The 26,084-nt window shown below is 45.3% G+C and overlaps 1 protein-coding gene across 1 annotated transcript in view; it reads right to left on the reverse strand.

The window, feature by feature from the left end:
- The window catches only part of LOC129827770 (dedicator of cytokinesis protein 2-like), a gene marked incomplete in the record, with an annotated part of 209,877 nt that overhangs the window by 146,873 nt on the left and 36,920 nt on the right, over positions 1–26,084 (reverse strand). Inside the window, 4 exon segments of the mRNA XM_055888932.1 lie at positions 6,906–7,040; positions 16,059–16,159; positions 16,514–16,603; positions 16,703–16,800. Coding sequence (XP_055744907.1) covers positions 6,906–7,040; positions 16,059–16,159; positions 16,514–16,603; positions 16,703–16,800 — 424 coding nt within the window.

Consider the following 26,084-nt stretch of genomic DNA (forward strand, 5'->3'; position numbering starts at 1 on the left):
GGCCTCCTTGCTCGCACATGCTTTTTCAGCTCTGCCCACACATTTTCTATAGGATTGAGGTCAGGGCTTTGTGATGGCCACTCCAATACCTTGACTTTGTTGTCCTTAAGCCATTTTGCCACAACTTTGGAAGTATGCTTGCTTTTCTTTGGATTTCCCCATGATGTCAAGCAAAGAGACACTGAGTTTGAAGGTAGGCCTTGAAATACATCCACAGGTACACCTCCAATTGACTCAAATTATGTCAATTAGCCTATCAGAAGCTTCTAAACTATGACATAATTTTCTGGAATTGTCCAAGCTGTTTAAAGGCACAGTCAACTTAGTGTATGTAAACTTCTTACCCACTGGAATTGTGATAGATTATTTCACTGAAAATGCACTGTGTCTGTAAACAATTGTTGGAACAATTACTTGTGTCATGCACAAAGTAGATGTCCTTACCGACTTGCCAAAACTATAGTTTGTTAACAAGAAATTTGTGGAGTGGTTGAAAAACGCGTTTTAATGACTCCAACCTAAGTGTATGTAAACTTCCGACTTTAACTGTATGTACACAAAAGCATGACAAAAGCAACACAATCCTGTCCTAACCCTTTCCCAGAGACACAACTGTAACGGTTTTCATCGTCTGAAGAAGAGGAATCGGACCAAAGTGCAGCGTGGTAAGTGTTCATGCTCTTTATTGAAAACTGAACACTATAGCAAAATAACAAAGAGAATAACCAAAACAGTCCTGCACAACACTAAACAGAAAATAACTACCCACAAAAACCATGTGGGAAAAAACTACCTAAGAATGGTTCCCAATCAGAGACAACGATAGACAGCTGTCCCTGATTGAGAACCACACCCGGCCAAACACAAAGAAATGCAAAACATAGAAAATGAACATAGAATGCCCACCCAAATCACACCCTGACCAAACCAAAATAGAGATATAAAAAGCTCTCTACGGTCAGGGCGTGACAGTACCCCCCCCCCCCCTATAGGGGAGGGTCTGGGTGGGCATTTATCCGCGGTGGCGGCTCTGGTGAGGGACGTAGACCCCGCTCCACCTCTGGCTCGGCCCACTTAGGTGGCGCCTCTAGTCCGGGGACCCTCGCCGCCGACCCCGGACTGGGCACCCTTGTAGCGGGCCCCGGACTGGGGACCCTTGTTGGGAGCTCTGGACTGCAGGACATCTCTGGAAGCTCCGGACTGAAGGGCGCCTCTGGAAGCTCCGGAATGAAGGGCGCCTCTGGAAGCTCCGGACTGAAGGGCGCCTCTGGAAGCTCCGGACTGAAGGGCGCCTCTGGAAGCTCCGGACTGAAGGGCGCCTCTGGAAGCTCCGGACTGAAGGGCGCCTCTGGAAACTCCGGACTGAAGGGCGCCTCTGGAAGCTCCGGACTGAAGGGCGCCTCTGGAAGCTCCGGACTGAAGGGCGCCTCTGGAAGCTCCGGACTGAAGGGCGCCTCTGGAAGCTCCGGACTGAAGGGCGCCTCTGGAGGGTCCGGACTGAAGGGCGCCTCTGGAGGGTCCAGACTGGAGGGTGTCGCTGGAAGCACCTGACTGGAGGGCGACACTGGAGGCTCTGGACTGGAAGGCGTCGCTGGATGATCCGGACTGGAGGGCGACTCTGGAGGGAGGAGACGCAGAGACAGCCTGGTGCGTGGGGCTACCACAGGGCCCACCAGGCTGGGGAGACCTACAGGAGGCCTGGTGCGTAGAGGAGGCACCGGATAAACCGGGCTGTGGGGGAGCACTGGAGCTCTGGTGTGCAACCTTGGCACCACTCCTCCAGGCTGAATGCCCACTTTACCCCGGCCCCTCCAGAGTGCAGGCACAGGTCGAACCGGGCTGTGGGGGAGCACTGGAGATCTGGTGCTTCCCACTGGCACCTCTCCATTAGGCTCAATGCCCACTTTCGCCCGGCACGGGTGGAGCGCAGGCATAGGACAAACTGAACCCTCCCAGCGCCCCGGAGACACAGTACGCAGAGCCGGTGCAGGATACCCTGGGCCGAAACGGCGCACCGGAGACCAAACGCGCTGAGCTGGCACAATCCGCCCTGGCTGGATGCCCACTCTCGCATGGCATTTGCGGGGGGCTGGCCTATAGCGCTCCGGGCTATGAGCGCGCACTGGAGACACTGTGCGCTTCACCTCATAACACGGTGTCTGACCAGTACCACGCTGCTTCCGGTAAGCACGGGGAGTTGGTTCAGGTCTATCGCCTGACTCCGCCAATCTCCCCGTGTGCCTGCTGCGCTGCCTTGCCTCATATCGCCGCCTCTCAGCTTTAGCTGCCTCTAGTTCTTCCTTCGGGCGGCGATATTCCCCAGCCTGCCTCCAGGGTCCCTGTCCGTCCAATATCTCCTCCCAAGTCCAGGAGTCCTGAACCCTCTGCTCCTCGTTACCACGCTGCTTGGTCCGTTTGTGGTGGGTAGTTCTGTAACGGTTTTCGTCGTCTGAAGAAGAGGAATCGGACCAAAGCAAAGAAATACAAAACATAGAAAATTAACATAGAATGCCCACCCAAATCACACCCTGACCAAACCAAAAGAGAGACATAAAAATCTCTCTACGGTCAGGGCGTGACAACAACATACATAATATTATATGTATGTATATTATATTATACGAAACAGAATACAGACTGATAAACAGGGTTTTTCTGACCACTGTGGCCTGTTCTTGTCTGGATCTCTGCACCCTTTTATCCCTGCAGACTCGTGTGCTATCTATACTGAACAAAAAAAAACAACAGGTAACAATTTCAAAGATTTTACTGAGTTACAGTTCATATAAGGAAATCAGTCAATTTAAATAAATAAATTAGGTCCTAATCTGTGGATTTTACATGACTGGGCAATGGGTGCAGCCTTGGGTGGGCCTGGCAGGGCATAGTCCCACCCACTGGGCAGCCAGGCCCAGCCAATCAGAATGAGTTTTTCCCCACAAAGGGGCTTTATTACAGACATAAATACTCCTCAGCACCTCAATATGCCACAGCTGTCAGGTGGATGGATTATCTTGGCAAAGGAGAACTGCTCACTAACAGGGATGTAAACAAATCTGTGCACAACATTTGAGAGAAATAAGCTTTGTGTGCGTATGGAACATTTCTGGGATTTCTTTTTTAGCTCATGAAACATTGGACCAACACTTTACATGTTGCATTTATATATTTTTTCAGTATGGAACCTAAACAGGAGAACCCGTTGAGGAACCCTTTTTGGATTCCATGTAGAACCATTTCCACAGAGGGTTCCATATGGAACCCAAAATGACTCTACCTGGAACCATAAAAGGGTTTTACCTGGAACCAAAAAGGTTGCTCCTATGGGGACAGCTAAAGAACCCTTTTGGAAACCTTTATTCTAAGAGTGTAGATAAGTGGTTTAGTGGAGAACAGAATCAGAGAATAGCCTGGGACCAAGAGCTGACCCTAGCCCTGCTCGCCCTGATAGCTAACTCTGCCCTAACCATGCTCCATTCACCACAGTGGGACAACAACGCTAACTCTGCCCTAACCATGCTCCATTAACCACAGTGGGACAACAACACTAACTCAGCCCTTACCATGCTCCATTCACCACCATGGGACAACAACACTAACTCTGCCCTAACCATGCTCCATTCACCACCATGGGACAACAACACTAACTCTGCCCTAACCATGCTCCATTCACCACCATGGGACAACAACACTAACTCTGCCCTAACCATGCTCCATTCACCACCATGGGACAACAACACTAACTCTGCCCTAACCATGCTCCATTCACCACAGTGGGACAACAACACTAACTCTGCCCTAAACATGCTCCATTCACCACCATGGGACAACAACACTAACTCTGCCCTAACCATGCTCCATTCACCACAGTGGGACAACAACACTAACTCTGCCCTAAACATGCTCCATTCACCACCATGGGACAACAACACTAACTCTGCCCTAACCATGCTCCATTCACCACAGTGGGACAACAACACTAACTCTGCCCTAACCATGCTCCATTCACCACAGTGGGACAACAACACTAACTCTGCCCTAACCATGCTCCATTCACCACCATGGGACAACAACACTAATGCTCTACTCACACCAGATGGACAGCACATAGGGAGGGAGGGAGGGAGGGAGGGAGGGAGGGAGAGACATGTGGAGGGCATGGAGGGAGGAAGGGGGGCATGGAGGGAGGGAGGGAGGAATGAGAGACATGTGTAGGGCATGGAAGAAGGGGGAGGTGGGAGGGAGGGATGGAGGGGAAGAATGAAAGACATGTATAGGGCATGGAAGGAGGGAGGGCCAAGTGTAGGGCATGGAGGGAGGGAGGGAGGGACATTTGTAGGGCATGGAAGGAGGGGGGGAGACATGTGTAGGGCATGGAAGAAGGGGGAGGTGGGAGGGAGGAATGGAGGGGAAGAATGAAAGACCTGTATAGGGCATGGAAGGAGGGAGGGAGGGACATGTGTAGGGCGTGGAGGGGGGGAGGGAGGGACATTTGTAGAGCATGGAGGGAGGGGGGGAAACATGTGTAGGGCATGGAAGAAGGGGGAGGTGGGAGGGAGGGATGGAGGGGAAGAATGAAAGACATGTGTAGGGCATGGAGGGAGGGAGGGACATGTGTAGGGCGTGGAGGGGGGAGGGAGTGACATTTGTAGGGCATGGAGGGAGGGAGGGACATGTGTAGGGCGTGGAGGGGGGGAGGGAGGGACATTTGTAGGGCATGGAAGGAGGGAGGGAGGGACATGTGTAGGGCGTGGAGGGGGGGAGGGTGGGACATTTGTAGAGCATAGAGGGAGGGGGGGGAAACATGTGTAGGGCATGGAAGAAGGGGGAGGTGGGAGGGAGGGATGGAGGGGAAGAATGAAAGACATGTGTAGGGCATGGAGGGAGGGAGGGACATGTGTAGGGCGTGGAGGGGGGAGGGAGTGACATTTGTAGGGCATGGAGGGAGGGAGGGACATGTGTAGGGCGTGGAGGGGGGGAGGGAGGGACATTTGTAGGGCATGGAAGGAGGGAGGGAGGGACATGTGTAGGGCGTGGAGGGGGGGAGGGAGGGACATTTGTAGAGCATGGAGGGAGTGAGGGAGACATGTGTAGGGCATGGAAGAAGGGGGAGGTGGGAGGGATGGAGGGGAAGAATGAAAGACATGTGTAGGGCATGGAGGGAGGGAGGGAGGGAGGGAGGCCAGAAGGAGCTGATTGATAGGTAGGTAAAAAAGAGAAGCGAGAGGAAAACAGATAGATAAATAAAGACTCATGACTGAAGCAGAAAACAGATGGATAAATAAAGACTCATGACAGAAGCAGAAAACAGATGGATAAATAAAGACTCATGACAGAAGCAGAAAACAGATGGATAAATAAAGACTGACGACTGAAGCTGAAAACAGATGGATAAATAAAGACTCATGACTGAAGCAGAAAACAGATGGATAAGTAAAGACTCATGACAGAAGCAGAAAACAGATGGATAAATAAAGACTCACGACTGAAGCAGAAAACAGATGGATAAATAAAGACTCACGACTGAAGCAGAAAACAAATGGATAAATAAAGACTCATGACTGAAGCAGAAAACAGATGGATAAATAAAGACTCATGACAGAAGCAGAAAACACATGGATAAATAAAGGCTCATGACTGAAGCAGAAAACAGATGGATAAATAAAGGCTCACGACTGAAGCAGAAAACAGATGGATAAATAAAGGCTCATGACTGAAGCAGAAAACAGATGGATAAATAAAGGCTCATGACTGAAGCAGAAAACAGATGGATAAATAAAGACTCACGACTGAAGCAGAAAACAGATGGATAAATAAAGACTCATGACAGAAGCAGAAAAGAGATGGATAAATAAAGACTCACGACTGAAGCATAAAGTTATGGAAGAGAAAGAAAGTGAAACAGAACGGTGAAAGCAGGTTAAAGGAGAGAGATAACATCTAATATATTTTCTTCTTACATAAATCAGAGTTCTCTTATAGAACTTGAGAAACTTCTGATTCAAACTAATAAATCTTACATGTTGCACACTAAATCATTGATGAGTTTAGGACATGAATGATACTACAGATTCACCTACAGTATAGTATGCTCTCCTCTTGAATACTGATTCTCTAGCTAGTGTCCTTCCATAGGGAGGGTGCTGTAGACTTGAAGTTCAGAGAGTTTAAACGTTCCGTGCAGTAGTTAGGTAAACCTGAGAAGAGGGCTATAACAATCCATGATTCCAGCATCACACCAGGGAGAGCAATGACTAGTACACTATCACTCTGGGGTTACTGAACCCATAATGTGGTCACACATACATGCAAGTACGTACACGCACGCACACACACACACACTGCATATTGTCTCTAAAACTAACTGACAGACCAACAGACCACACAAGACAAACACAGTAGAAGCACTTACGGCGTTGTTTGTGTTCTGCTAATAATCTGTCAGGATTAAATTATGTGACGCTGTTATTGTAAATGTTGTTTATGATTAACATATGGAGCTGCCTTCAGCAGAGTTGACATATAGCAGTGTCTCCTCTATCATGGCTGCTCGTTCAGCGCTGGGTCTACTTCATCATCAGTGTTCATTAAAAACGCCACTTCATCATCAATGCTTATTAGCAGCATTAGTGCTGCAATCAGCGTCGTTCAGAGCAAGCTGTCTCTGGGAATTAGCTTGGTAATACAATGACACTATCCCTCTGTGTGTGGGAGGGGTGGGGGAGGGGGAGGGGGGTGTACAAGACTGTAAACGAGTGTGTACATGCGTGAGTGTGTGTGTGCGCGCATACATCTGTATATGCTTGAAAGAGATAGATGGGGAGAAGGAGGCATACACATAGGCCGATACACAGAGTGTGCATACACACACACACACACACACACACACACACACACACACTTACTGAGAGTAAAGCATGCGTGAGCGGACGATGAACTTGAAGATGTATTCCAGGGCTTTGAGGGTGCGTAGGTAGTTCTCACACTGCTCCCCTCGACTGGACACATCCAGATACCTCTTCAACACAGACATCAACTTCCTGGGGGGGAGAGGAAGATGGGAGAAAGGGGGGGGGGTGGGAAAATCTTCATTTCAGAATGGCTAATTACATTTTTCAAACACACACACCACAGCACACTAGATTTATGCTTATATACCATACTGTTCCCAGGAATGGCCTTGGGCTTGTTGGCTAACTGGATTAAAACAATCCAATCCTCTTAAACAATAATAGTTATTACGGAGGAGAAGACTATTACTAAAATGCAACACAATCTGAGGATGCTATTTAGAGGCTGTCTGAGTTCTAAACGTTAAATGTAACAACAGGAAAAATATATAACGACATGGCTAGCACTGGTTAAGCCGGTGAGTTGACCCATAGGAGGATCCTCCGTTTTAACACAGATTGGAGGGGGGTGGGGGGGGGGGGGGGGGGGGGGTGGCAGAGAGATGAGAGAGATGGATAAAGTGAGAAAGAGAGAGAGACCAGAGAGTAGCATTGGGTATTTTAGAGCTAAGACTCAGTGAGCCCAGTTTGATTATTCTGGCCAGCCTTCAGTAAAGTACGAAGGTCAAGTAATCCACCTTATGCTGGTTTCTAAGCCCATAGACTTCTACTGCAGCCCTACAGGCACACAGTATTCACACTGGCACCTGGTGGCTGATTCATGCATTATATGCTGACCATACCACTCGGGTCGCATGCACGAGAGCTGCAAAATAAATTTACACATAAACTCAGCAAAAAAAGAAATGTCCCTTTTTCAGGACCCTGTCTTTCAAAGATAATTGGGAAAAATCCAAATAACTTCACAGATCTTTATTGTAAAGGGTTTAAAAACTGTTTCCCATGCTTGTTCAATGAATCATAAACAATTAATGGACATGCACCTGTGGAACGGTCATTATGACACTAACAGCTTACAGACGGTAGGCAATTAAGGTCACAGTTATAAAAACTTAAGACACTAAAGAGGCCTTTCTACTGACTCTGAAAAACACCAAAAGAAATACGCCCAGGGTCCCTGCTCATCTGCGTGAACGTGCCTTAGGCATGCTGCAAGGAGGCATGAGGACTGCAGATGTGGCCAGGGCAATAAATTGCAATGCCCGTGCTGTGAGTGCCCAATGCCCGTGCTGCGCTAAGACAGCGCTACAGGGAGACAGGATGGACAGCTGATCGTCCTCGCAGTGGCACACCACACGTAACAACACCTGCACAGGATCGGTACATCCGAACATCACACCTGCGGGACAGGTACAGGATGGCAACAACAACTGCCCGAGTTACACCAGGAACGTACAATCCCTCCATCAGTGCTCAGACTGTCCGCAATAGGCTGGACTGAGGGCTTGTAGGCCTGTTGTAAGGCAGACAGGACTGGCAAAAAGTGCTCTTCACAGACTAGTCGCGGTTTGTCTCACCAAGGGTGATGGTCGGATTTGCGTTTATCGTCGAAGGAATAAGCATTACACCGAGGCCTGTACTCTGGAGCGGGAACTATTTGGAGGTGGAGGGTCCGTCATGGTCTGGGACGGTGTGTCACAGCATCATCGGACTGAGCCTGTTGTCATTGCAGGCAATCTCAGCGCTGTGCATTACAGGGAAGACATCCTCCTCCCTCATGTGGTACCCTTCCTGCAAGCTCATCCTGACATGACCCTCCAGCATGACAATGCCAACAGCCATACTGCTCATTCTGTGCGTGACTTCCTGCAAGACAGGAATGTCAGTGCTCTGCAATGGCCAGCGAAGAGCCCAGATCTCAATCCCACTGAGCACGTCTGGGACCTATTGGATCGGAGAGTGAGGGCTAGGGACATTCCCCGCAGAAATGTCTGGGAACTTGCAGGTGCCTTGGTGGAAGAATGGGGTAACATTTCACAGCAAGAACTGGCAAATCTGGTGCAGTCCATGAGGAGGAAATGCACTGCAGTACTTAATGCAGCTGCTGGCCACACCAGATACTGACTGTTACTTTGATTTGACCCCCCCCCTTTGCTCAGGGACACATTATTCCATTTCTGTTAGTCATATGTCTGTGGAACTTGTTCAGTTTATTCCTCAGTTGTTGAATCTTGTTATGTTCATACATATATTTACACATGTTAATCTTAGGGCTAGGTCCCTTTTTTCTCAAATTCCGCCTGACTGACATGGCCAAAGTAAACTGTCTGTTGCTCAGGCCCTGAAGCCAGGATATGCATAAAATTGATACCAGTGGAAAGAAACACTTTGAAGTTTGTAGAAATGTTAAAATAACGTAGGAGACTATAACACAATAGATATGGTAGGAGAAAATCCAAAGAAAAATCAACCAGAATATTTTCTTTGAGAGCGACCATGCTCTTACAATGGAAAATTAATTCTAGATCCCAACATGCAAATCCTATGGATTCCACAGGGTGTCAGCAGTCTATGTTCAAGGTTTCAGGCTTGAAACTTCCAAAACAAATAAGAAATATCAGTTTTAGTACAGGGACACAGTCTTGGAAATTCGTGTTTGGGCGCGATGAAGACAAGACGCACCTGCTAAAATCGGTTTCCTATTGAACATACTTCTTTCCGTAAGAAATATTATAGTTTAATTACATTTTAGGGTATCTGAGAAGTAAATAGAAACGTATTTTGACTTGTTGAAACAAAGGTAGATTCTGGGATTCCTTTCTCTGCATGTTGAACAAGTGGATTACTCAAATCGCTGGCGCCAACTAAACTGATTGTTTGGGGATAGAAAGAAGGGTTTTATCTAACAAAACGACACATGTTATAGCTGGGACCCTTTGGATGATAAATCAGAGGAACATTTTCAAAAAGTAAGTGAATATTTAATCGCTATTTGTGAATTTAAGAAACCTGTGCCGTCGGAAAAATATTTTGATGTGGGGCGCCGTTCTCAAACAATCACATGGCATGCTTTCGCTATAATGGCTACTGTAATGGCTACTGCAGTTAGATTAACAAGAATTTAAGCTTTCAGCCGATATAAGACACTTGTATGTACCTACAGTTGAAGTCGGAAGTTTACATCCACCTAGGTTGGAGTCATTAAAACTAGTTTTTCAACCATTTTTCCACCATTATTCTATATCGTATTAAATAGTTTTCCCTCATCAATCTACACACAATACCTGTTAATGCAAAGAAAAAAAAGTTTTTTTTTACATTTTTGAAATTACATAAGTAATCTGAAATACCATAAGTGTTCAGACCCTTTACTCAGTACTTTGTTGAAGCACCTTTGGCAACGAATACAGTATTGAGTCTTCTTGGGTATGAGGCTACAGGAGTTACTCCCATCCCATCCCATCCCATCCCATCCCATCTACACTTCCGGCGCCGACCGAGATGGCCGCCTCGCTTCGCGTTCCTAGGAAACTATGCAGTATTTTGTTGTTTTATGTGTTATTCCTTACATTGGTACCCCAAGTAATCTTAGGTTTCATTACATACAGTCGGGAAGAACTACTGAATATAAGAGCAACGTCAACTCACCATCGTTACAACCAGGAATATGACTCTCCCGAAGCGGATCTGGTGTTTTGCCTTCCACCCAATACAATGGATCTGATCCCAGCCGGTGACCCTTAACAACGACGCTGAAAAATGGGCAAACGAGGCGGTCTCCTGGTCAGGCTTCGGAGACGGGCACATCGCGCTCCACTCCCTAGCATACTACTCGCCAATGGATGAAATCCGAGCACGGGTAACATTCCAGAGAGACATCAGGGATTGTAATGTTCTTTGCTTCACAGAAACATGACTCATGCGAGAGACGGTAACGGAGTCGGTGCAGCCAGCTGGTTTCTTCACGCATCGCGCCGACAGAAACAAACATCTTTCTGGTAAGAAGAGGGGCGGGGGTGTATGCCTTATGATCAACGAGACGTGGTGTGATCATAACAACATACAGGAACTCAAGTCATTCTGTTCACCAGATTTAGAATTCCTCACAATCAAATGTCGACCGCATTATCTACCAAGGGAATTCTCTTCAATTATAATCACAGCCGTATATATTCCCCCCCAAGCAGACACATGGATGGCCCTGAACGAACTTTATCTGACTCTTTGTAAACTGGAAACCACACACCCTGAGGCTGCATTCATCGTAGCTGGGGATTTTAACAAGGCTAATCTGAAAACAAAACTCCCTAAATTCTATCAGCATATCGATTGTGCTACCAGGGCTGGTAAAACCTTGGATCATTGTTATACTAACTTCCGCGACGCATATAAGGCACTCCCCCGCCCTCCTTTCGGAAAAGCTGACCACGACTCCATTTTGTTGCTTCCAGCCTACAAACAGAAACTAAAACAGCAAGCTTCCGTGCTGAAGTCTGTTCAACGCTGGTCCGACCAATCTGATGCCACGCTTCAAGACTGCTTCGATCACGTGGATTGGGATATGTTCCGCATTGCGTCCAACAACAACATTGACGAATATGCTGATTCGGTGAGCGAGTTCATTAGAAAGTGCATTGACGATGTCGTACCCACAGCAACGATTAAAACATTCCCAAACCAGAAACCGTGGATTGATGGCAGCATTCGCGTAAAACTGAAAGCGCGAACCACTGCTTTTAACAAGGGCAAGGTGACCGGAAACATGACCGAATACAAACAGTGTAGCTATTCCCTCCGCAAGGCAATCAAACAAGCTAAGTCCCAGTATAGAGATAAAGTAGAGTCGCAATTCAACAGCTCAGACACAAGAGGTATGTGGCAGGGTCTACAGTCAATCACGGATTACAAAAGAAAACCAGCCCCGTCGCGGACCAGGATGTCTTGCTCCCAGACAGACTAAATAACTTTTTGCTCGCTTTGAGGACAATACAGTGCCACTGACACGGCCCGCTACCAAAACCTGCGGGCTCTCCTTCACTGCAGCCGAGGTGAGTAAAACATTTAAACGTGTTAACCCTCGCAAGGCTGCAGGCCCAGACGGCATTCCCAGCCGCGTCCTCAGAGCATGCGCAGACCAGCTGGCTGGTGTGTTTAAGGACATATTCAATCAATCCTTATCCCAGTCTGCTGTTCCCACATGCTTCAAGAGGGCCACCATTGTTCCTGTTCCCAAGAAAGCTAAGTTAACTGAGCTAAACGACTACTGCCCCGTAGCACTCACTTCCGTCATCATGAAGTGCTTTGAGAGACTAGTCAAGGACCATATCACCTCCACCCTACCTGACACCCTAGACCCACTCCAATTTGCTTACCGACCCAATAGGTCCACAGACGACGCAATCGTAACCACACTGCACACTGCCCTAACCCATCTGGACAAGAGGAATACCTATGTGAGAATGCTGTTCATCGACTACAGCTCAGCATTTAACACCATCGTACCCTCCAAACTCGTCATCAAGCTCGAGACCCTAGGTCTCGACCCCGCCCTGTGCAACTGGGTCCTGGACTTCCTGACGGGCCGCCCCCAGGTGGTGAGGGTAGGTAACAACATCTCCACCCCGCTGATCCTCAACACTGGGGCCCCACAGGGGTGCGTTCTGAGCCCTCTCCTGTACTCCCTGTTCACCCACGACTGCGTGGCCATGCACGCCTCCAACTCAATCATCAAGTTTGCGGACGACACTACAGTGGTAGGCTTGATTACCAACAATGACGAGACGGCCTACAGGGAGGAGGTGAGGGCCCTCGGAGTGTGGTGTCAGGAAAATAACCTCACACTCAACGTCAACAAAACAAAGGAGATGATTGTGGACTTCAGGAAACAGCAGAGGGAGCACTCCCCTATCCACATCGACGGGACAGTAGTGGAGAAGGTGGAAAGTTTTATGTTCCTCGGTGTACACATCACGGGCAAACTGAATTGGTCCACCCACACAGACAGCATTGTGAAGAAGGCGCAGCAGCGCCTCTTCAACCTCAGGAGGCGGAAGAAATTCAGCTTGTCACCAAAAGCACTCACAAACTTCTACAGATGCACAATCGAGAGCATCCTGTCGGGCTGTATCACCGCCTGGTACGGCAACTGCTCCGCCCACAACCGTAAGGCTCTCCAGAGGGTAGTGAGGTCTGCACAACGCATCACCGGGGGCAAAATACCTGCCCTCCAGGACACCTACACCGCCCGATGTCACAGGAAGGCCATAAAGATCATCAAGGACAACAACCACCCGAACCACTGCCTGTTCACCCCGCTATCATCCAGAAGGCGAGGTCAGTACAGGTGCATCAAAGCAGGGACCGAGAGACTGAAAAACAGCTTCTATCTCAAGGCCATCAGACTGTTAAACAGCCACCACTAACATTTAGTGGCCGCTGCCAACATACTGACTCAACTCCAGCCACTTTAATAATGGGAATTGATGGAAATATGTAAAAATGTATCACTAGCCAAACAATGCCACTTAATATAATGTTTACATACCCTACATCATTCATCTCATATGTATATGTATATGCTGTACTGTATATCATCCACTGCATCTTGCCATCTTTATGTAATACATGTATCACTAGCCACTTTAAACTATGCCACTTTATGTTTCCATACCCTACATTACTCATCTCATATGTATAGACTGTACACTTTACAATCTACTGCATCTTGCCTATGCCGTTCTGTACCATCACTCATTCATATATCTTTATATACATATTCTTTATCCCTTTACACTTGTGTGTATAAGGTAGTAGTTGTGGAATTGTTAGGATAGATTACTTGTTGGTTATTACTGCATTGTCGGAACTAGAAGCACAAGCATTTCACTACACTCGCATTAACATCTGCTAACCATGTGTATGTGACAAATCAAATTTGATTTGATTTGTTCTCTGCAGATCCTCTCAAGCACTGTCAGGTTAGATGGGGAGCGTTTCGACACAGCTATTTACAGGTCTCTCCAGAGATGTTTGATCGAATTCAAGTCCGGGCTCCAGCTGGGCCACTCAAGGACATTGAGAGACTTGTCCCGAAGCCACACCTGCGTTGTCTTGGCTGTGTGCTTAGGGTCGTTGTCCTGGTAGAAGGTAAACCCAGTCTGGGGTCCTGAGCACTCTGGTGCACGTTTTCATCAAAGATCTCTCTGTACTTTTCTACCTTCATCTTTGCCTTGATCCTTCGGTCCCTGCTGCTGTAAAACATCCCGACAGCATGATGCTGCCACCACCGAGCTTCACCATAGGGACGGTGCCTGGTTTTCTCAAGACGTGACGCTTGGCATTCAGGCCTAATAGTTCAATCATGATATCATTTATCAGACCAAAGAATCTTGTTTCTCATGGTCTGAGAGACTTTAGGTGCCTTTTGGCAAACTCCAAGCGGGCTGTCATGTGCCTTTTACTGAGGAGTGGCTCCCGTCTGGCCACTCTACCATAAAGGCCTGATTGTGGAGTGCTGCAGAGATGGTTGTCCTTCTGGAAGGTTCTCCCATCTCCACAGAGGAACTCTGGAGCTTTGTCAGTGTGAACATCGTATTCTTGGTCACCACCCTGACCTTGGCCCTTCTCCCCCGATTGCTCTAGGAAGAGTCTGTGTGGTTCCAAACTTCTTACATTTAAAAATGATGTAGGTCACTGTGTTCTTGGGGACCTTCAATGTTGCAGAAATTTTTTGGTACCCTTCCCCAGATATGTGCCTCAACACAATCCTGTCTCGGGGCTCTACGGACAATTACTTTGACCTCATGGCCTGGTTTTTACTCTGACATGCACTGTCAACTGTGGGACCTTATATAGACAGGTGTGTGCTTTTCCAAATCATGTCCAATCATTTGAATTTACCACAGGTGGACTTCAATCAAGTTGTAGAAACATCTCAAGGATGATCAATGGAAACAGGATGCACCTGAGCTCAATTTCGAGTACCATGGCAAAGGGCTTGAATAATTACATAAATAAGGTATTTCTGTTTTAGAAGTATTTATACATTTGCAAAAATGTATAAAAAACAGTTTTTGCTTTGTCATTATGAGGCATTGTGTGTAGATTGCTGAGAATTAAAAAATATATTTTATCCATTTTCGAATACGATTATTGTGAATATGCAATTTCCCTAATAATCCTTTACTCGCGCTAAAGAGGGAGGCTTGTGCTACTGGTGCTGCCACTTGTGCAGATCAAATATACAGCAGGAACTCTGATTCAGCCTGTTTGCATGTCCTAACAATTAGAAAGATTGCTCATAAATACATGTTTTAATTGGCGTTGCTTACCTTGAATTTGACCTTACACCGATTAAGATAAGCAGAGTAAAGTGTTCACATGACTATTGCCATACTCGGCCTACTGCCATAATCAGTTTAAAATGGAATTATTACTGTGCATGTAAACATACCATACCCTACCTGAATCCAGCACCATCATGAGGCCTACATCATCTGTCATCATAATGCTAATGATGACACACGTCATTCAAAAGTGGAAAATCAATGTGTTCATCATCTCCTGTGGAAATCTCATTATGAGTCTGACATGTTGAGTCATTATCAATACAGCTTACTGCTTTAACTACACCGTCTTACTAGGAATGTGAAAGAGATGGCAATTCCAAGGAAATTGGAAATGCAATACATTTTTATTACGATGATGGCATTAAAGTCTTCATCAGGCTGCTTCTAAGACAATAAGACAGTGAGACAGACAGACAGAAAGACAGACAGATAGACAGACAGGAAGAGGAGGAGTTGGACACAGGAAGAGGAGGAGTTGGACACCGGAAGAGGAGGAGTTGGACACGGGAAGAGGGGGAGTTGGACACCGGAAGAGGAGGGGTTGGACACCGGAAGATGAGGGGTTGGACACCGGACAGGGAGGGGTTGGACACCAGAAGAGGAGGAGTTGGACACCGGAGGAGGAGGGGTTGGACACCGGAAGAGGAGGAGCTGGACACGGGAAGAGGAGGAGTTGGACACCGGAAGAGGAGGAGTTGGACACCGGAAGAGGAGGGGTTGGACACGAGAAGGGAGGAGTTGGACACAGGAAAAGGAGTGGTTGGACACCAGACGAGGAGGGGTTGGACACAGGAAGAGGAGGGGTTGGACACCGGACGAGGAGGGGTTGGACACCGGACGAGGAGGAAGTAGTACTGACTTGTAGGCCAGTGTGGCGCTGAAGTGTTGTTTGATGTAGGCCTCCAACACCGTGTTGAAATGCTGGAACTTCCTGTCTGCTATCAGACCAATGATGTAGATCTGAGACAGAGAAAGCGAGAGGTAAAGAGAGCGAGAGAGAGGTAGAGAGAGAGTAGTAGAGAGAGCGAGAGGGGGAGAGAGAGATAAAGAGAGAGAGGGGAGGAGAGGAGAGGAAGGGGTAACAGTTGTATTTGATATGGTGAGAGAGCTGGCCTCATTGGAACAAAGACACACAGACAAGCAACAGACAGACATACAGAAATGTTTATTCAGAGTGAGAATAACAGAGGCATATGGATAGAGATCGACAGACAGCCACATGCAGAAACTGACTGACAGACAGAGAGCAGAGCAGGTACAAGAGTGACAGAGAATATAAGAGAGAGACATGAACACACACACACACTCACTCACCAGGGCGTCGAACACTAGGATGTCGTAGTCGTCAGTCTGGGAGTGTTCCATCATGATGGTGAACAGAGCATCCAGAGTGTCCTGGAGAAACTAGGAGGGGAAGAGAAGCCATGAGATGACACACACACAAACAGTAGACAGACACACACACACAAACAGTACAGACACACACACGCAGTACACACACACCTTGACAACTTCCTCTCCGTCGATGATCTTGAGTTTCTCCAGGTTTTCTTTGAGGAGCTCAGGACGAGTCCTCCATTTCAGTAGACCCAGCAAGCCCACTGAGAAGGAGAAAGAAAACAATCCATCAATCCACAAGTCTATCCATCCTTTAATCCACATATCTATCTATCCATCCATCCATCAATCCACTTATCCATCCATCCATCCATCAATCCACATATCCATCCATTAATCCATCCATCTATCCATCAATCCATCCATCATACCACACATATATCCATCCATCCATCCATCCATCCATCCACATGTCAATCCATCCATCCATCATACCACACATCTATCCATCAATCCATCCATAAATCCACATATCCATCAATACAATTGAATCAATCAAAGTGCCATACAGAAACTCAGCCTAAAACCACAAACAGCAAGCAATGCAGATGTAGAAGCACAGTGGCTAGGAAAAACTCCCTATAAAGGCAGGAACCTAGGAAGAAGAGAGAGGAACCAGGTTATGAGGGGTGGTCTGCCATCCTCTGGATGTGCCAGGTGGATATTATAAGAGAACAAAGCCATCCATCAATCCATCCATTCATCAATAAATAAATCCACATATCCATCCATCCACAAATCCATCAATCCACATATACATCCATTCATCCATCCATCCATCAATCCATCCATCCACATATCCATCCATCCACAAATCCATCCATCCATCAATCCACATATCCATCCATCCACAAATCCATCCATCCATTCATCCATCCATCCATCAATCCACATATACATCCATTCATCCATCCATCCATCAATCCATCCATCCACATATCCATCCATCCACAAATCCATCCATCCATCAATCCACATATCCATCCATCCACAAATCCATCCATCCATTAATCCATCCATCCATCATTCCACATATCCATCCATCCACATATCCATCATTCCACTATGTATATCTATCCATTCATCCATCCATCCATCCACATATCCATCCATCCATCCACATATCCATCCACATATCCATCCATCCACATATCCATCCACATATCCATCCATCCATCCACATATCCACCCATCCATATATCCATCCATCCATCAAATAACATATCCATCCATCCATCCACATATCCATCATTCCACATATCCATCCACCATCATACCACATATCCAACCATCCAAACATCAATCCATCCATTCAAATATCCATCCATCAATCCACATATCCATCCATCCATCGATCCACATATCCATCGATCCACATATCCATCCATCCACATATCCATTGGTACACATATTCATTGATCCATCCACATATCCATCCATCCACCCATCCATCAATCCAAATATTAATCCATCAATCAATCCATCCATCCACATATCCATCAATCTATGAATCCATCCATCAAACCACATGTCCATCAATACATAAATCCATCCATCCACATATCCATCCATCCACCCATCCATCCAACCATATATCCATCCATCCATCTATCCATCAAACCATATTTCGATCCATCCATCCATCCATTCACACATCCATCCATCCATCAACCCACATATCCATCCATCAAACCATCCATCAATCCATCCATCAATCCATCCATCCACATATCTATCCATCCATCCACATATCCATCGATCCACATATCCATTGATCCATCCACATATCCATCAATCCACATATCCATCCATCCATCCATTAATCCACATATCCATCCATCCATCCACATATCCATGCATCCACATATCCATCCATCCACATATCCATCCACATATCCTCCATCCATCAATCCATCAATCCACATATCCATCCATCAAACCATCAATCAATCCACATATCAATCCATCCATCCATCCATTCATGCATCCATCAAAACACATATATCCATCCATCCATCAAAAAACATATCCATCCATCAAACCATATATCCATCCATCCATCCATCCATCCACATATCCATCCATCCATTCACATTTCCATCCATCCACATATCCATCCATCCATCCACATATCCATCCATCCATCCATTCACATATCCATCCATCCATCCAAATATCCATCCATCCATCCATTCACATTTCCATCCATCCACATATCCATCCATCCATCCACATATCCATCCATCCATCCACATATCCATCCATCCATCCACATATCCATCCATCCATCCATTCACATATCCATCCATCCATTCACATATCCATCCATTCACATATCCATCCATCCATCCACATATCCATCCATCCACATATCCATCCATCCATCAATCCACATATCCATCCATCCACCCATCCATCCATCCACATATCCATACATCCATCAATCCACATATCCATTCATCAATCCACATATCCATATATCCATCCATCCATCAATTCACATATACAGCCATCCATTCATCCACATGTCCATCCATCCACATATCCATCCATCCATCCACATACCCATCCATCCACATATCCATCGGTCCACATATCCATTGATCCATCCACATATCCATCCATCCACCCATCCATCAATCCACATATCCATCCATCCATCCATTAATCCACATATCCATCTATCCATCCACACATCCATCCATCCACAAATACATCAGTCCACATATCCATTGATCCATCCACATATCCATCCATCCATCCATCCACATATCCATCCATCCACATATCCATCCATCCACATATCAACCATCCACATATCGATCCATCCATCCACATATCAATCCATCCATCCACATATCAATCCATCCATCCACATATCAATCCATCCATCCATCCACATATCCATCCATCCACATATCCATCCATCCATCCACATATCAATCCATCCATCCATCCACATATCAATCCATCCATCCATCCACATATCCATCCATCCATCCATCCATCCATCAATCCACATATCCATCCATCCATCCACATATCCATCCATCCACATATCCATTGATCCACATATCCATTGATCCATCCACATATCCATCCATCCACCCATCCATCAATCCACATATCCATCCATCCATCAAACCATCCATCCACATATCCATCAATCCACATATCCATCCATCAATCCATCAATCCACATATCCATCCATCCATCCATTCATCCATCCATCAAACCACATGTCCATCCATCCACCAATCTATCATCCATCCATCAATCCACATGTACATCAATCAATCCATCCATCAAACCACATATCAATCAATCAATCAAGACATCCATCCATCCACAAATCCATTCATCATCCACAAATCCATCCAAATTTTAATTAATCCACATATCTATCCATTCATCCATCCCATTCCACAAATCCATCCATCGATCTACAAATACATCCATTAATCAATTAATCCACAAATCAACCTATCCATCCACCAATCTATCAATCCATCGATCCATCCATTAAACCACATATCCACCCATCCATCCACATATCCATCCATCCATCAATCCACATATCCATCCATCAATCCACATGTCCATCCATCCATCCACATATCCATCAACATATCCATCCATCCATCCATCAAACCACATATCCATCCATCCATCCATCCATCAATCCACATATCCATCCATCCATCAATCCACATATCCATCCATCCATCAATCCACATATCCATCCATCAACCCACATGTCCATCCATCCATCCACATATCCATCCATCCATCCATCAATCCACATATCCATCCATCCATCCATCCATCCATCAATCCACATATCCATATGTCCATCCATCCATCCACATACCATATGTCCATCCATCCATCCATCCACATATCCATCCATCCATCCATCAATCCACATATCCATCCATCAATCCACATATCCATCCATCCATCCATCAAGCCACATATCCATCCATCCATCAAATCACATATCAATCCATCCATCCATCCATCAACCTACCTGTCATTTACCATAACCCAGTACACCCACAGGGTGACAATCATTAAAATGCAGTCATCATTCCTCTCACTAAGGGCTTGATGCCCAAGAACTTAAATCCCAGGAACTACAGGCTGAAATGGAGCACACTAGGTCTGGAGTTCCTGGCCATATCCATCCATCCATCCACATACCCTTCCATCCACATATCCATCGGTCCACATATCCATTGATCCATCCACATATCCATCCATCCACCCATCAATCCACATATCCATCTATCCATCCACATATCCATCCATCCACATATACATCGGTCCACATATCCATTGATCAACCCACATATCCATCCATCAATCCATCCATCCATCCACATATCCACATATCCATCCATCCATCCACATATACATCGGTCCACATATCCATCCATCCACATATACATCGGTCCACATATCCATTGATCCATCCACATATCCATCCATCCACATATCCATCCATCCACCCATCAATCCACATATCCATCCATCCACATATCCATCCATCCATCCATTAATCCACATATCCATCCATCCATGCACATATCCATCCATCCACATATCCATCCATCCATCAATCCATCAATCCACATATCCATCCATCAAACCATCAATCAATCCACATATCAATCCATCCATCCATCCACTCATCCATCCATCAAACCATCAATCAATCCACATATCAACCAATCCATCCATCCACATATCCATTCATCCACATATCCATCCATCCATCAATCCACATATCCATCCATCCATCAATCCACATATCCTTCCATCCATCAATCCACATAGCCATCCATCAACCCACATGTCCATCTATCCATCCACATATCCATCCATCCATCCATCAATCCACATATCCATCTATCCATCAATCCACATATCCATCCATCAAACCATCCATCAATCCATCCATCCACATATCTATCCATCCATCCACATATCCATCGATCCACATATCCATTGATCCATCCACATATCCATCAATCCACATATCCATCTATCAACCAATCCATCCATCCACATATCCATCCATCCACATATCCATCCATCCATCCATTAATCCACATATCCATCCATCCATCCACATATCCATCCATCCACATATCCATCCATCCACATATCCATCCACATATCCATCCATCCATCAATCCACATATCCTCCATCCATCAATCCATCAATCCACATATCCATCCATCAAACCATCAATCAATCCACATATCAATCCATCCATCCATCCACTCATCCATCCATCAAACCACATATATCCATTCATCCATCAAAAAACATATCCATCCATCCATTCACATATCCATCCATCCACCCATCTATCAATCCACATATCCATACATCCATCAATCCACATATCCATTCATCAATCCACATATCCATATATCCATCCATCCATCAATCCACATATACAGCCATCCATTCATCCACATGTCCATCCATCCACATATCCATCCATCCATCCACATATCCATCGGTCCACATATCCATTGATCTATCCACATATCCATCCATCCATCCATCCATCAATCCACATATCCATCCATCCATCCATCAATCCACATATCCATCCATCCATCCACATATACATCGGTCCACATATCCATTGATCCATCCACATATCCATCCATCCACCCATCAATCCACATATCCATCTATCCATCCACATATCCATCCATCCACATATACATCGGTCCACATATCCATTGATCAACCCACATATCCATCCATCAATCCATCCATCCATCCACATATCCACATATCCATCCATCCATCCACATATACATCGGTCCACATATCCATCCATCCACATATACATCGGTCCACATATCCATCCATCCACATATCCATCCATCCACCCATCAATCCACATATCCATCCATCCACATATCCATCCATCCATCCATTAATCCACATATCCATCCATCCATGCACATATCCATCCATCCACATATCCATCCATCCATCAATCCACATATCCTCCATCCATCAATCCATCAATCCACATATCCATCCATCAAACCATCAATCAATCCACATATCAATCCATCCATCCATCCACTCATCCATCCATCAAACCATCAATCAATCCACATATCAACCAATCCATCCATCCACATATCCATTCATCCACATATCCATCCATCCATCAATCCACATATCCATCCATCCATCAATCCACATATCCTTCCATCCATCAATCCACATATCCATCCATCAACCCACATGTCCATCCATCCATCCACATATCCATCCATCCATCCATCAATCCACATATCCATCTATCCATCAATCCACATATCCATCCATCAAACCATCCATCAATCCATCCATCCACATATCTATCCATCCATCCACATATCCATCGATCCACATATCCATTGATCCATCCACATATCCATCAATCCACATATCCATCTATCAACCAATCCATCCATCCACATATCCATCCATCCACATATCCATCCATCCATCCATTAATCCACATATCCATCCATCCATCCACATATCCATCCATCCACATATCCATCCACATATCCATCCATCCATCAATCCACATATCCTCCATCCATCAATCCATCAATCCACATATCCATCCATCAAACCATCAATCAATCCACATATCAATCCATCCATCCATCCACTCATCCATCCATCAAACCACATATATCCATTCATCCATCAAAAAACATATCCATCCATCCATTCACATATCCATCCATCCACCCATCCATCAATCCACATATCCATACATCCATCAATCCACATATCCATTCATCAACCACATATCCATATATCCATCCATCCATCAATCCACATATACAGCCATCCATTCATCCACATGTCCATCCATCCACATATCCATCCATCCATCCACATATCCATCGGTCCACATATCCATTGATCTATCCACATATCCATCCATCCATCCATCCATCAATCCACATATCCATCCATCCATCCATCAATCCACATATCCATCCATCCATCCACATATACATCGGTCCACATATCCATTGATCCATCCACATATCCATCCATCAATCCATCCATCCATCCACATATCCATCCATCCACATATCCATCCATCGACATATACATTCATCCACATATCCATCCATCTACATATCCATCCATCCATCCACATATCAATCCATCCATCCATCCACATATCCATCCATCCACATATCCATCCATCATCCATCAATCCACATATCCATCCATCCATCAATCCACATATCCATCCATCCATCAATCTACATATCCATCCATCCATCCACATATCCATCCATCCACATATCCATTGGTCCACATATCCATTGATCCATCCACATATCCATCCATCCACCCATCCATCAATCCACATATCCATCCATCCACATATCCATCAATCCACATATCCATCCATCCACATGTCATCCATCCATCAATCCACATATCCATCCATCAATCCACATATCCATCCATCCATCCATTCATCCATCCATCAAACCACATATCAATCCATCCATCCATCCATCAAACCACATGTCCATCCATCCACCAATCTATCATCCATCCATCAATCAACATGTACATCAAGCAATCCATCCATCAAACCACATATCAATGAATCAATCAATCCATCCATCCATCCACAAATCCATTCATCATCCACAAATCCATCCAAATTTTAATTAATCCACATATCTATCCATTCATCCATCCCATTCCACAAATCCATCCATCGATCTACAAATACATCCATTAATCAATTAATCCACAAATCAATCCATGCATCCACCAATCTATCAATCCATCCATCAATCCATTAAACCACATATCCACCCATCCATCCACATATCCATCCATCCATCAATCCACATATCCATCCATCAATCCACTTGTCCATCCATCCATCCACATATCCATCAACATATCCATCCATCCATCAAACCACATATCCATCCATCCATCCATTAATCCACATATCCATCCATCCATCAATCCACATATCCATCCATCAACCCACATGTCCATCCATCCATCCACATATCCATCCATCCATCCATCCATCCACATATCCATCCATCCATCCATCCATCCATCCATCCATCCATCCACATATCCATATGTCCATCCATCCATCCACATATCCATCCATCCATCCATCAATCCACATATCCATCCATCAATCCACATATCCATCCATCCATCAATCAAGCCACATATCCATCCATCCATCCATTCAACCTACCTGTCATTTACCATAACCCAGTACACCCACAGGGTGACAATCAATGCAGTCATCATTCCTCTCACTAAGGGCTTGATGCCCAAGAACTTAAATCCCAGGAACTACAGGCTGAAATGGAGCACACTAGGTCTGGAGTACCTGGCCATATCCATCCATCCATCCACATACCCATCCATCCACATATCCATCGGTCCACATATCCATTGATCCATCCACATATCCATCCATCCACCCATCAATCCACATATCCATCTATCCATCCACATATCCATCCATCCACATATACATCGGTCCACATATCCATTGATCCATCCACGTATCCATCCATCAATCCACATATCCATCCATCCATCCATCCATCAAGCCACATATTCATCCATCCATCAAATCACATATCAATCCATCCATCCATCCATCAACCTACCTGTCATTTACCATAACCCAGTACACCCATAGGGTGACAATCATTCAAATGCAGTCATCATTCCTCTCACTAAGGGCTTGATGCCCAAGAACTTAAATCCCAGGAATAACAGGCGGAAATGTAGCCCACTGAACATACACTATTTGAATCAACATTATTTCCAAGTAATTTCAATTAAATTATATCGAACCAACATGGAATAGATGCTGAATTGACATCTGTGCCCAATGGGTGGTATGTTTCCATTGCAGAAAACATGGCCATACGCTTGTTAGGCTACTAGTTAGCTATGTTACCAAAGATACTGATAGTTAGCTAGCTGCAAGTCATTTTATCTGTTAAAATTCAGTGATTAGCTGCTAATAGGCTATCTAGCTAGTTTTTATCTACAAGCAAATGCCATAAACGAGAGAAATAACTACAAGAATGCTAATATAAATTGCTAGCTAGCTAATTCAACTCTCTGCAAGGCAGAGTGCTGTAGTGTCTTTCAAAGAAAATAAAGTTAGCGATATTGCTAGTAAAGCTAGCTGCCAAAGTTGTGCTAGCTATCGATAGTTTGGGCTAGTTTTAACATGTGACTTTTACTTTTTACAGGGTTAAAAACACAAAGACTTGGCAAATATTGGTTTGACAATATTTTACAGTTTGAACTTGTTTGTTATTCAAATTGGTTAACCTCTTGGAACTATAGGGGGTGCTGTTCCGCATTAGCATATTTGTGTCTCCAAATTAAACTGCCTCGTGCTAAATTCTTGATCGTACAAT

The sequence above is a fragment of the Salvelinus fontinalis genome, chromosome 29 (genome assembly GCF_029448725.1).
Source record: "Salvelinus fontinalis isolate EN_2023a chromosome 29, ASM2944872v1, whole genome shotgun sequence".
Taxonomy (NCBI): Eukaryota; Metazoa; Chordata; class Actinopteri; order Salmoniformes; family Salmonidae; genus Salvelinus; species Salvelinus fontinalis.